Here is a 15,054-nt window from a genome sequence, read left to right on the forward strand (position 1 = left end):
AGTGGGCCTGAGGGGAGAGAGAGGGCAGCAGCCCAGGAGGTGGCGCGCCCCCTCCCATGAGGAGTCCGAATTGGACTAGGGGAGGGGGTGCGGCCCCTCTTTCCCTCTCCCTCTCCCTCTCTTTCCTCCCCCCTTCCCTCTTCCTAGTTGGACTAGGAAAGGGGAGTCCTACTCCTACTAGGTGGAAGACTCCCCCCTCCTTGGCGTGCCCCAAAGGCCGGCCGGCCTCCCCCTTGCTCCTTTATATACGGGGGCAGGGGGGCACCCTAGGACACACAAGTTAATTGTTCCAAGCCGTGTGCGGTGCCCCCCTCCACCATAATCCACCTCGGTCATATCGTAGCGGTGCTTAGGCGAAGCCTTATGTCGGTAGCAACGTCATCACCGTCATCACGCCGTCGTGCTGACGGAACTCTCCCGTGAAGCTCTGCTGGATCGGAGTTCGTGGGACGTCATCGAGCTGAACGTGTGCTGAACTCGGAGGTGCCGTACGTTCGGTACTTGGATCGGTTGGATCGTGAAGACGTACGACTACATCAACCGCATTGTCATAACGCTTCCGCTTTCGGTGTACGAGGGCACGTGGACAACACTCTTCCCTCTCGTTGCTATGCATCACCATGATCTTGCGTGTGCGTAGGATTTTTTTTGAAATTACTACGTTTCCCAACATCTTTTGTATGTGATCATGGAAAATTTAGCTAGTGGACCATAGCAAATTTAGTTTATGCACCATGGCAAAAATAGTTTATGGACCGTGGGCAAATTTTCAAAAAGATGGTAATTTTATATTTACAAGGGAAATTTACATATTTTGGACCAATTCAAATTTTAAATTTAAAACCATGGCAATTATTACCCTTTGGCATAAGTAGTAGCTACGCAAGCATGGTGGCAACTACACTCCCATTGGCATAAATGCCTTTTTTATATATGAGGTGTCCTGATTGTTATGGCACTGGCACAAGTGCATTTTTGTTGTATAGAAATGACTTTTTCTCACTTCTCTTTGTCTTTTTTTATTATCTTTTTGACACAAGTTCCTTTTCGTGTGTAGAAATGGCGTTTTCTCACTTCTCTCGGTCTTTTTGCTTGCCTTTTTTGGCCCAAGTGCATTTTTGCTTCCCTGACTGGTCCAAAGTCACGATATCCTTGTAGAGTTATTTCTCATGGTACAAAAAAATTTACCAAAATAATTGGAGATAAAAACTGGGGCCATGTGTAGATACCACCATGGGTAGCAAATTATTTCCGTTATTACCATGGCAACTTTTATCAATTTTTTTCGAACATAGCAATTATTGTCGTAACACCATGATAAATTCCTTTATCTGTACATTTTTTTATATCATAAACCATGGTAAATTCCTTTTTGTACATCATGGGGGAAAATTTATTTTGAACATCCCATGAGTAGTTGGCCCGATAATTGCCATGGTAACATATATACAATTGGTTGCACAACTTAAGAAATTGGGTTGCGCAACATGCAACTATGGGTTGCACAACTGAAAACAGTTATTGTACAAAAACATCAATATCAGTCACCTTAGTAAGGTACCAACAAAATTTTTCAATCCTTAGCTGATGCTTTCGCACAATAATTTGTTAAATTTTCTAGTTTTGTTTCATGATATGGCAGATTTAGTTCTAATGCATGTCATTTTGTGAAATTTCTTCTATGACATTTGTGTGTATTTGAAAACTTTTTTTCCTAAATGCATCCAACAAGCTGTTTTTTTTGTTTGCATTTCTTTAGTGATCGCAGCAACATTGCCATCAACAATTTTGTGAAATTTCTTCTATGACGTTTCACTCGCTCGGGCTAGGCTAAAATCTGACGTTCGGTAGATATTGGGATCCAAAATTAAACGCCAATGTCGAGACACAGAAATTCAGCTCCTGAGCTCATCTGCTCCCTTGAGTGAATAGTAAAATTAGGAAAATACTAGAGAAATTCAAAAAATATCTGAAGTTTTTGGGATGGATGATGCTCGGGTCCGTGATGTCCGTGCCAAATTAGGTGGTGTTTGGACATCTGGGTAGTTCTTAGCAAAAAAAGGTGTTTGAGCATCTGAATGGCTGTTAGAGAAAAAAAGTGTGGTATGTGAGAAAGTTTACTGTTCACGTCCTGTTTGGATCGATTTTATCCTTTTTACCATGAGCTTCTTAGATATCCGAACACGATGAAATTTGACACGGGCATCATGCACTCGAACATCTTCCATTTCAAATACATTCAGATTATTTTGATTTTTTATTTTACTGTTCACCAAAAGCAGATAAGCCTGAGCTCAGAAATGAATATTCGCCTAAGAGCATCTCTAGCAGACCCTTTTAAATCGCAAACTGTAAAACTGAGATACGGGTCGAAAAAAATGCGTTTTAAGGGTTCATTTTAGCTACGGCCGAACAGACACTGTAAAACAAACTGTAAAACACGGATAAAGAGCTCCTTCCTCCAGTCCGGCCGCTGCCGCCCCTTCCCCCAGCCGGCCGCGCCCTACCCAGTCGGGCGCGCCTCGTCGCCCGTCGGCCGCGCCCCATCACCACGCCGGCCACGCCCCGTCGCCTCCGCCGTCCGCACCTTGCTCTATTGCCAGCCGCGCCGGGAGGATTCCGGTGGCCAGGCTAAGGTCATGTGAGGCCACGACGATGTCGAGCTCGTCCAATTCGAACCGGCGGCGATGGATTGCGGCGTCTAGCGGCCTTTTCCGGTGTGCGGTGATGAATTCTGGCGAGTTTAGGGCGTATTCTGATAAACTCCGCGGCGGCGTGTTTGCTCCGTCGAGGTTTGACCGGTATACGGCCCCCCCTAGATTCGGCCTTCCAATCTCCGAAGATAAGGGTTTCGGGTGTGCATTTTCGGTGGCCCTTAAAATTTTACAGGTTGGACCACTTTTACGGTTTTTGTTTTGAACACTTTTTTCAACTAAAACTGTAAAACGCAAATATTTTACGGGTTTGACCACTTATACGGTCTGCTAGAGATGCTCTAACGTCGGTCTTTTTCCTTGGAAGGTCAGGGGATTCTTTGGTGGGTCGTGAAAAACAAACGAAGATAGAAAAGAAAAAAAAGCAGTTCACTCATCACTCCTAATTCTCCTCTCACATCAGATCGTGTGAGAAATTAGTGAATTGGTCATACGCAGCATCTCCATCCGTGGCATGACGCCTGCAACAACTTCCTATGAGAAATAACTCACGGAGGCTCAACATCTTCACGTCGGGAAATGTAAAGCTCTACACGTACTCCAATGAGGCTTCCCGTGGAGCATTTTGGCCCCTTCAGATTCCCCTACCAATACTGGGCTATGGCTGATATTTAAAGGATCGTGTATCAAACACCTCAACTCGTCTTCCTGCTCACCACAGTTCCTCAGAAGTTACAAGTTCCACCACAACCCTAGTCCCCTACGAGCATGTCCTCATCGGCCATGTCGAGCGATGGCGAACCAACCGTCGCCGTGAAGCTGTTCATCGACAAGGAGAAGAAAAAGGTGCTGTTTGCGGAATCCAACAAGGACTTCGTCGACGTCCTCTTCAGCTTCCTCACCCTGCCTCTTGGCACCATCGTCCGTCTCTTCGACAAGCAGTCGCAGGTAGGATGCCTCGACGAGCTGTACAAGAGCGTGGAGGTCCTCGGCCCGGACCACTTCCAGACCAAGGCGTGCAAGGCCATGCTTCTAAGCCCCCTCAATGCTGCAGCAATCCGTTGCAATCGGCTTAAAGTGAAAGTTGTCGACAAAAACCCAATGTATCGCTGCAAAAATACTAGCTGCGGGCATTCAACATTCAGCTCTGTCCCTGATGCTATTTGCAGTTGTGGACATGTTGTTGAGTACATCGGGGAATGGACGAACAAGAAATGTTATCCTCCTGTTGCTGCAGACAAGGAGGATGCAGTTTTTGTCATTGGCGTTGCGAAGTTCATCGTAACGGATGATCTCCAAGTTGCTCCTGCCTCCACAAGAGTAATGTTTTCCCTGATTGAAAAATACGGTATACCGGAAAAAGTGAACATTCAGGAGAAGGTGCTCCAGCTCAATTCTGCCAAGGTCTGTCTCTCACTCTCCCGGCCTGTGAACATGAATTTACCAAATAGTTTTTTTTACAAGGAAACTGCTAAATTACGCTAGTCAATAATAACATCTATTGCATTTCTTTCAGATGATTGGTTTATTCAGGAGAGCGCTGCTGACGAAGCAAGTCTTAACCGGACTTTATTTTGATGTTGCTATCCCGCCAAATGCTGCAGACATGTGTGTGCTCCCTGACAATATGTTTGCAAAACAGGCACTTGAGACCGATCCCAAATTCAAAGCCATCAAGATAAGGCTTGTTCATGCAAAGGATGATTCAGTGCTGTATGCTGAAGTTGGGCAAGATTTCGTTGATCTAGTCTTTGGAATCCTCACCACTCCACTTGGAACCATGCTCAAGACTTTCACCGAGTTACCTCGGATCGGATGTATTGGTAGTATCTACAAGAGTGTAGTTGCTAGTGTGAAACAGGAATGTCAAGGCTTACTCCTGTCCCCAAATCTAGCGCCCTTCTTTGGGTGCAGTAGTAATGTGCTGCAAGTAGAAGAATTAGTTCGTCGATGCCTTTGGATTGGATCCACTTGCTGTATTGAGCTAAACCCCAAATCCACTAGTGATAGAGCCTATATCAAGGGTGGGCCCATGAACTTCATGGTGACCGACGACCTCCAGGGATATTCTGCTTGATCAACACCCTCGAGTTCCTGCGCGCATCCAAGGTTCCCAAGGACAAGCTTGTGGAGAAAGAACTCACGCTCAACAAAACCCAGGTAATTACTTGCCAATAAACAGCATCGTCAGAACTTACCACCGTTTTCTATGTTCTCATTGGTTTTTCTTTTCTTATTTTCGCTACAGGTTATGAAGCTTGTGGGAGCTGCATTTGGGACGAGCAAAGCACTCAGCAGCGTGCTCATGCCTTGTAAGAAGTAGCGGGCGTTACCTCAGGTGGCCAGGCCATGGCATCCACTGGTCGATGTTAAGCCCGGAGATGCAGAAATATTGCTAGAAGTTTCCTTTCTCGATGTTTTACTTTTGTTTGTTGCAAACTGATTCTTTAGTTTGCTGCCATCCATTGAGCGTCATGTCGGAGGCGAAAATGTCCTACTCATCGAGCTTGAAATGAATTTAAATATTTAATCATCCTTTCTATATCAGACTGCGTGTAGATCAACGAACAAGCTAGTCAGCAACAAGGGGCAAGAGAAACCAAATTGGTTGCAGCAGCTTGAAACTGAAGCAATCACAGGCCAAAACAAGTGCAGCTGTCTGTTAGCTTGGTTACAGTTTGGAATAAATCATTATAATTACTCATCTCTTCTGTTCAGCTTTGAAATTTACTAGTACATTGCACGTGCTTTGCACGTACAGTAATAAGTTAACCAAGCAGAACATTATACCATAGACATAGTTAGTGCCATGAGATTTAGTAAACATAGTTGTCTTGTAATAAAGTAATTAGTGCCATGAGATTTTTCCCGTCATGATTCTTACATGTCAATCAAAAAACACGTATGTCACTGCGACAGATGCCACATTTTTTCTCTCTGAAAAGTATTACACACTCTAGCTTTATATCATGGTAAATAAACATCAATGCACTATTCTGAACCTTCTAACCCATAACAAGTTTTCTAAGCAGACTCGTGTTACGGTAGCACAAATAGAGAGATGCTATGAAAAACCTTATCTAAATCATTGGAAGATTGTCGAGAAAGGACCCAATAGGGAGGAACTGTAAGTTGAGAGTAACCAGAAGCATGCTTGAAATCTTTAATCAAGCATGTTCCTTTTACCACGAATCTCAAGCAAGGACGTTGTTTTTAGAAGGCGTCTAAATTTTCTTTTAAAATTAATTGAGTTCTGAATTCTAGGAACCTAATGGCCATCATATTGAAGACAGTTTTGTGCCAAAGTGTATGCTTGGAGGCAACCTACGAACACTCATTTACTAAGTTATATGATTGTTCACATTACATATAATATTTTAGAAAACAATATGATATACTCCCTCCGTTCCCAAATATAAGTCTTTCTAGAGATTCCAACAAGTGACTACATACGGAGCAAAATGAGTAAATCTACACTCTAAAATATGTCTACATACATCCGTATGTTGTATTCCATTTGAAATGTCTAAAAAGACTTATATTTAGGAACGGAGGGAGTATATGTTGATTAGATATAAACTCCATACCTATTTCTCTGATAATCGCAGAGAAACAACTACATTTTTTTATATCTCGAAATGGATCACATACTTGTACCTCGATGGACCTTGCTAAATGATTGAGTTTTCCTTGCATTCCTCAATATACATTTTTTTATAGACGGCTGATCGCGCACAAATTAAATTGAGTCACTGCCTCCCAGAGTATATCATCAAAAATCTATTCGATGTTCGATATTCAAAATTATAAGGCAGTATAGAAGATTGGATGGGAAAAATGAAAATTGTGGAATTCTGTATTGCAAGGAATTATTAGAATTCTCCATGATTTGGAAGTATATATCATCAAAATAGAAAACGAAAAACTTTGTGCACATAAACACAAACACTTTCTACTATGAGGTATCAGTTTAGTTCTGTTGGATTAGAACTTTAGAAGGCACAGATCAACAACAACAACAAAAAGGTTCTACTATGAGAAACACTCCATGTTACCTTATTTTTACAATCTTTTGAAAAATGCGTCCACTACGTGATCCGAATTCCAACAACACTCACGCAGCACTGCCAACAATCAGAGCTCTGCCCATGGGATAGTATAGTGGGTGAGGATGTCACCCAGCGGCCAGCCCAACGCGTACTGGACGCATTTTTCGATGATGCCAGAGCGTAGCGAGATCTGATGACCTGGCCAAGGACAGGAGTGGCGAGAGAGACTGCACATGGATAGCACGGGTGGGAGGATGGGGATTCTGGCGGCTGGAAGGGTGTGGACTGTGGTGCAGACGAATGTGCGATCAACGGTGCGGCCGCGGTGATCGATCTGGAAAATACAGAGTGGAAAATGGGATGAGATACGGTGGTCTGACCGATCGTGCGGCAGAAGAGTCCAGAAGCGACAACTTTGTCGGCCAGGGTTCTAGGTTGTTCCAGTTTTTCTTTCAGTGCTAGCTGGTTCCAGTTGCGCTGTGGAGTCCCTGTAAGTCACGCGCGGGGCAAATTTGAACTTATATATCCCATGTGTAAGGATCTTGTGCATCACAGGAATTGATCCGACGGCCAGCAACTCTTGGATTTGCCTATTCTCAGCCATTGGATGGAGCAGATCCAACGGATGATAATGAAAGTTATTCCCACACTATATAGGAGTATAGAAACTGTTTAATAATCCAAAAACCTCACAAGGCCATAATTATTCATAACAAATCACCATAGCATAAAATCAAGTATGAGCAAGCCCTGACGACTAGCTAATTAAATTGCCTCTATCAGAAAACTTACTTCAAAGCAACCGAGCTAAAATGGCTACCCTTGTTTCTTGTGTTGAAAAATGCAAGTGAACCCACCCAAGCTACTAGATCAGTTATCATATCTACTATGGTCATGGGATGCAAGGCGTGAACCACACCGGCCGCGGCCTGGTCCGGCGCCGCCCGAGGCCCTCCACCTTCTCCGCCCTGCCGCCCTTGAGGCTGAACACCCTGACAAGGTCGGTGGCGTAGTCGTTGGCATACCCTTCGCTGGCGTAGTAGACACATCCGGCCTTGAGCTCCGGGTGCTCCCTTGTCGGCACACAGAGCGAGCTCTTCCCCCCGACGAACAGCGCGGCATCACCGATGTTGTCCGTCTCCCTCCACTCCTCACCGCTGGTGTTGAGGACCTGCACCTTGAAGGACGGCAATGCCCGATAACCGTGTGTGGCCTCCTTGACCACCACCGTCAGCCGCCTTCCCGGCGCCACCACGATGTACCTGCGGTGATCCAAATCGACCGGCAGCAGGAGCCTTGGCGCGACCACCACGCTTCTGAACACCCCGACATCATGGGTGTCGTGCTCCCAAGCCTCCACTTGGCCGGAGTATGTGATCGAGTAGAACCTGCCTTCATAGTGGATGTCGTCCTCGATGCCGTCGGGCGAGGGCGTCGTCCCGCACACCGTCTTGGCGAGGTCGAAGCCATCACGCGCCAGACGCCACGCGCCGCCCTCTGCCGTGGCGAAGGCCACAAAGCCAAACTGGGTGCCAGTGATCATCATGGCGGCGGGGCACGGTGGGGAGTTGGAGAGGACGACCTTGCGGCAGAAGGAGCGCATGTGCTTGGCACACATGTCGTGGGCACCGATCCTATGCGTCCAGTCGGACGGGCGGTATTCGTAGACGTTGTGCGGTTGGGCTCTAACGAAGTGCTTCAGGTCGAGCACGAATTGTCCACATTGCTCTTGCTCGACGAGGCAGGGCATGGTGGTGATGGCAGGGAGCGTGCGCTGCTCGCTGGTGACCGGGTTGACGAGGCGCATCCGGCCTGGTCGTCGCCGGTGACGAGCCAGCCATCGGAGGAGGAGCCCAAGCCTTGAGTAAATTTAGACTTCCTAACAGCATGTTCTAATGCACTAACAGCAAGTCTAAACTTGGTAAATCTGGTCAACAAGAGTACTCCAGAATTGATGAAACTATGGTGTACTCATAATTTTGTCATTTATGTACAATAACAACAGAACCTATGGCGTATTCATGAGGGGGTCATATTCCTAACCCAGCCCACCGATTATGTGCCCGATGATCTCGTCATCGGACAGTACCTCGCCGACGGTGGCCAGTGCGTCGGCATAGCCTGTCATCTTGTGGAAGAATTCGGCATAGCCTATCTTCTTCGTCTGCGATAGCTGCGTACGGAGTTAGCGCACACTGGCCCGATTCTAGGCAGCGAACATAGCGCCGAGGGCAGTCCAAACGGCCGCCGCGGAGGTCGCTCGCGTCAGCTGGGAGGGAGGAGAAGAAGGAAGTCGGGAAGGAGAAGAGTAGGAGGAAGAGACACTGACGTGCGGGGTCCACATGTCAGGTAACGGTCAAACTAAATGGTCAAACAGACGGTCTGTTTAGGTGTGGGGCTAATCTGTCATAATCACGATCAATTGCAAAGCACTCGGTGATTTGGGTTTTTTGAGACAGCCGACGCCGATTCTGATAGTTATCAGTCACAAACAAATTTGTGGTAGTTTTTTGGAACCCTAACACGAATTGTGGTAGTTTTATGCTATTCACTCTCTGCAAGCACTGAGTTGTATGCGTACCTGCTCCCTTCGTTGGTGTTCTTTACTATGGTGGATGCATCACATGCAATAACAAGTTCCTGCAAGTTTAGGGCGAAGGCCTCGCAACATGCTACACATTCCAAGGTAGCCAGATAAGTGCAGCTGTCAAGGACTAGTGCTGATGACCAAAGTACCTCCCCAACTGCACGCGAGTGAAACAGATGTTGTCACGTGTGTGTTCCGCTGTCGGTGGTCAATCCTCTCTCTCTCTCTCTCTCTCTCTCTCTCTCTGGCCATGTCTAAAGTTTCCCAAAGAAATACAAAACACTTAAGCACGTCTCTCGCTCGTGTAGCAGCTAGCACGACAATTAGATCCTCTACAAGGGCCAAGCCTTGAAACATGCTAGGCATTCCAAGGTAGCCGGATCAATGCACTTCTCAAGGACTTGGTGTTGATGGCCCAAGGTACCTTCCCGCGTCGTCTCAACAAATGATGGCTGTTGCCGCCTTGTGGTGTTGTTCTTGTGAAGTTCGACACTCAAATGTTTGTTCCCTTTTCTTCATGGTGCCAATCTGAAGTAAGGCCCGGTCACCCGAGAGGCCAACACTAATGATGTCCACCGAAGTTTCTGTGTTGAGGCCCAAGGTCTGAGAATTCTATCGCCTTACAAAGACTATTGTGATGTCAACTCCTCATGTAGGAAGTCCCGCGTATGAGTGTTACCATGTCGTGGAACCCAGGTGAACACCTTGACCTTGATGGGCATGAAGCCATCCCAATTCAGGTCATGCAGGGGGAGCTCATGGCCGGTGAGTTTGATCATGCGGTACAGCGCACTCGCCTTGAACTGAAGACACTTGGCCGGTCTGAGATGATCGTGCACCTATTCTTCGAGCGCCCCCGTTTGCATCCGATGTGGGCGTGCGTCCTCGGCCGCCACAGTATGCCCGTCGATTGTTGTCTTGAAAATGTTTGGCGTGCCTTCACTCCCAGTCACCCCTCCTGGAGCCGTCCGCTTCTTAGCACGACGATGTGTTGTGTCCTTTGGGTGTTGTCTGGAAGACCTGAAATCGGATGGTGTTCGATAACATCCAGACCTCGGATCTTGACTTGCGGCATTCAATCCAAGCGCACCTCCGACTGTGGGTGGTTAGACCCTCTACGTCAAGTTGCCGTCCATAATTTGCATCTCACCCCTGAAGTCAACCATTGGATCTTTAGACATGAACACTCTCGAAGATCTTCCGGTGACCATTGCCATCATGGAGCCGCAGGAGGTCACTGTAGCACAATGTGCAATCACGCCGCTCGGTCGCCCGGACCAGAATCACCACCACCAAGTCGTGGATCATAGCGTCGTCGGCTGGTCACCGCCCACATGGAAGTCCAGCACCTCGCCGCGTGGTCCAACTCCTAGCAGAGAGCCCGACGCACGCCCCATCCCAGCCAGACGACACACTCGCCGGTTGCCTTCACTAGTCGCAAGGAGAAGCCGAAGGTCCGTGGATGGCCTGGTGCGGACGGACACGTGTGGTTGTTGATCCAGATTTTTCGGACCTTGGGTCTAGCGCGAGATCCATCGTTGTATGCCACATCCATGGTTCCAGCGAAGTAGATCCGCGCCCGCTCCACAAATGAGCCACCCTGAGCCCGCATGCACCGGCAGCCCGCCCCATCCTGATGCAGCACCACCGGGAGCAGTCGAGACGCCTCGCGGTCACCATCCTCGGAGGCGGGGCGGGATTTCCGGCCATCCTACTGAAGCAACGGCGAGGGGAGGAGATGGGAGGTGGCGGCGGCTGCGCGCTTCAACGACCGACCCGCCCGCGAAGGAACGGCGGGCTGTGTTGTCGATTTGGTGTTTTTTACCCCAAGTCCCGCACGAAATGAGCATAAGTTACATCCATACATGCTAGGTGGAGGGGTAAAAGTGGGATTATCTTGGATTACACCAAATACGCCTTTCATTGTGGAATTTTAGTAAAAAAAATACACCATAGAAAAAGTAACGGAGGGAGTATTGTACAACCCAAAAACTAACATACCTGAAGTTGTAATTGACTACTAAATACAAATGGAATGGAAATTAAGGGGAAGACACACAGTTCCAATCCTGTAGGAAATACCATTTTATTTGCTCCCTTTTCACTAGTGATTTACCCTTACAAGACACACTGGATGTCATCCCATATGAAATTGTAGAATTTAGACCTATGATTGACCATAACGAGTCCAGACTTCTTGTAACACACTACCTCCACACCAGACATCACAACACCCATTTCAGTCATGTTGCCAGTGCGTTCGTCGAAACCAAACTCAAAGACTTTGCTGATACAAAACCTCCCAGCTCCCAAATAGACGAAGCTGCAATCTAGCATCACCCAGTCCTGAGGCAGATACTCAAGGTGCGGCCAACTGTGCACCAAAGGTGGACCCCTTTTCGAGATAAGACGGGAGATATCCATTGCACAAAAGTGGTGTTCATCAGTGTCAACGCCAAACAAGAGGTTGTCGAGCTCTGGTACATGCACGGCACGACCGTAGAATGGCAGTTTCCAGGGGCCAGCCTTAAACCACTTGCGACTGGCCGTGTTGAAGCAGTAGGTGCCGACGCTTTTTTGTCCAGAGGAGATGACAAGGATGGAGTCACCTTCCATGTCAAGCAGCGCATGGCAAAGGACAGGGCACTCGTCAACATAGGCGGGTGGTGGCGGTAGCGGGTGCCAATGCCAGCCTTTCAACCTCCCGCCACTGGAAGGGTCGCTGTACATGAGTGCCTCGAAGTTGCAGGGATTGCAGCTGACTGGGTACCTTCCCATGACGTAGAAGACATGGGCACGCTCGGGGTCGTCGGCTTCGGCATCAGTGGCGGAGAAGCCGATGGGCCTGCTCCCCTTGGGACTGTTGAGGCATGGAATCGGCTGGAGGGAGCCGGCGTCCATGTCGTATAGGACGGTGTGCCCCTCGGCGTCCACGCAGAGGATCTTGCTAGCGCCGCCGCTGCTTCGTTCATGGAAGGGCAGGAAATCTATCCTTTCCTCGTCTGAGATGGACCGTTGGAGTCTGAGCCTGGGCGGAGGAATCCGTGTGATGGTCTCCATCCATGGTGGCGCCACAGCCGATGGTGGCCAGTCCGTGAGATTGACCTTGGATTTTGCTGCCGCCCGTGCTTCCGCCGTGGATGGGTAGAAGAGTTGCTCCTCGGGCTTGATGCGACTCACCGTGTACGAGCTCCCACCGCGATACCTCTGCATCACAACATTCAAGAACTGCCGCGCCTTCATCGCTCACCAGTCACCACTCCTTGCTACCAAAGATAGATCACGAATTTGATGGTGAATGATACCCCATAGACCAAGCACTTCCACGAAAACAAACAAGATCGACCAACAGGCAAGAGAAATAAGGAGTACTTAATACCTGTCCAAGTCCACCGAATCGAAGGTGGCGGTCGCAGCGGGGACGACGGCGGCGGCGGCGGATGGGACCGGATGGAACATAGATCAGGTGACACGCTGCAACTTGCCTCCCTTTATGTGATGTCCATTCAAGATCTAACGGAGGGGATCGGTCCAAGCGGAAGACAGCCCACACCCCAGTTTTCAGCAGAGACGTCTGCACTTGCACTTTTTAACTTTTATTAAGCACGGGCAACAAAAGCTATGCACTAAGCACTCTTCATATTTAGATTCTCAAAAACAAATTAGAAAAAAGAATAACTGAACCTATTATGCAGGAACATATTAAAAATGCAAAAACTGAATAATTCAATAGCACTTGTAATTAAAATTCAAAAACATTTAGCGGACAAGGTATTTAGCAATTAGCATAAAAATTAAGAATCAGTGGAACATAGATGCACTAACCATTTACACGGCACTAACGATTACAAAGCACCGAGAAATTATGCAATTCGAGATCCTTCAAATTGGAGAGCTTACTACTGAATTAATAACAGAACCGAGCGGTGCGACAGATAATCGAAAAGGAATCCGCTGCACTGCTGACTCTCCTTCCTCTATCTCAACATTGCCGGCCCTCCACAGCGGTCTTGTGGCCTATAGTCTCTTGCTCCCCAACGACGGCCTCTCCGTCACAACAGCGCAGATCGCCTTCCTCTCCTCCATGGCGAGGCATCCCCATCCTCTTCCCCCTCCTCCGCTGTGTTGCTTGCCCTCAATCCTCTCCTCGGCGGCGTGACGTGGGAGAGACCGAGCTCGCTAAGCCCGCTCGGAGTGTTGCCATGTGCTTCTGATAAGAAATTTGCTGCTGAAAACTGCGACGTGTGGGTTGTTTTACCCTTGGTCCAATCCCTTTGGTTGGATATATGATGGACGTCAAATAGAGGGGGCCAAGTTGCAGCATGACTTGCTAGAGGCAATTCTTCTGGTGTCTTGTCGTTTCCTTCTCCGTTTTTATTTTAGAATCGTATGGTCTCTTTATTGCTCTATAATAAGGGGTACAAGTACAATAGAAGGATCCCATGGCTGAAGAAACTAGAGATAGTGATCATGATTGAGGGAGAGAACACTCTTTACAAGATTATGCGCCTCGTAGTTAGACGCTTCACCCTCGTGAATAAATCTTACTGAAATGAAGGAGCTTGCTCGTTCCGTGATATCCTCAAGCACTGAGCTATATGCAAACATGCTTCATTGATGTTCTTTACTGCGGTGGATGCATCACATGCGAAAAACAAGTTCCTGCAAGTTTAGATCCTCTACGAGGGCCAAGGCCTTGCAACATGCTACACATTCCAAGGTAGCTAGCCGGATAAGTGCAGTTGTCAAGGACTCGTCCTGATGACCGAAGCTACCTTCCGGAGTCGTCTCGGCAAATAACAGCAGCTGCCCCTTGGGATGTTGATCTTGTGAAATTTGAGGAGGAGGAGGAGGAGGTGATGGTGGAGTTGCTGGAGCTAGTGTTACGCTGGGGCCTGGAGGCCTAGGATGTTTGTGTTGTGTGAAACATGTCTGATGAGTTTTCATGTTTAACTCTTTTTCTGCGTGTGATGTTAAAATGTTGAACGGTGATGTTGTTTTATACCAGTTTCAATATATATGCATAAGTTTGTTGTTTCTATGAATTTCGGTAGGAGGGCTCGTTACCAAATTGAAGAAATTGACTGCGGTGCTCTGAGCATTCGAGGTGGTTAGTAATTAGAAATTGCCCGCAATGCTGTGAGCAGTAGAGCCAGTTAGAAAGGAGAAACCACCTACAGCACTATGAGCATTCGAGATGGTTCTTATAACCACCTTTGGCTCCCGAGTATTAGCGACACAGAATTTCAGACGGATTGGGTAACCGCCTCGGGCCCATTTACAAAACCACCTACAAAGCCCGATTCCGTACTAGTGGCACATGCAAGGACTAGAGGCAAGGGGAGGGTAGAATAGTGGGTGGAGGCAAAATTTCAAGCAAGAGCATCCAATCCATTGTTTGAACAGAGGAGTAAATCTGAAGTTTCACTCAAAATTTCTACTTAACATGGGTAAGAAAGGTTGGCAACTAGATAGTAGATAGGGAAGATAAGCACGTGCTGGATTTATAGGTCAAAATAGGAGTGAGTGTGTGATTGATGTTTGTGTTGGGGAACGTAGTAATTTCAAAAAAAAATCCTACGCACACGCAAGATCATGGTGACGCATAGCAACGAGAGGGGAGAGTGTTGTCTACGTACCCTCATAGACCGAAAGCGGAAGCGTTATGACAACGCGGTTGATGTAGTCGTACGTCTTCACGATAAACCGATCCTAGTATCGAACGTACAGCACCTCCGCGATCTGCACACGTTCAGCTCGGCGA

At 47.7% G+C, this 15,054-nt stretch overlaps 1 protein-coding gene across 1 annotated transcript; it reads left to right on the forward strand.

The window, feature by feature from the left end:
• Positions 1 to 3,437: 3,437 nt before the first annotated feature.
• On the forward strand, positions 3,438 to 4,977 carry LOC123056053 (uncharacterized). Its single transcript, XM_044479809.1, has 4 exons — positions 3,438 to 4,058; positions 4,171 to 4,471; positions 4,717 to 4,814; positions 4,903 to 4,977. Exons 1-4 carry the CDS (start codon positions 3,438 to 3,440, stop codon positions 4,975 to 4,977), a joined length of 1,095 nt encoding a protein of 364 aa, XP_044335744.1.
• Positions 4,978 to 15,054: the final 10,077 nt, after the last annotated feature.

The sequence above is a fragment of the Triticum aestivum genome, chromosome 2D, assembly GCF_018294505.1.
Source record: "Triticum aestivum cultivar Chinese Spring chromosome 2D, IWGSC CS RefSeq v2.1, whole genome shotgun sequence".
NCBI lineage: Eukaryota > Viridiplantae > Streptophyta > Magnoliopsida > Poales > Poaceae > Triticum > Triticum aestivum.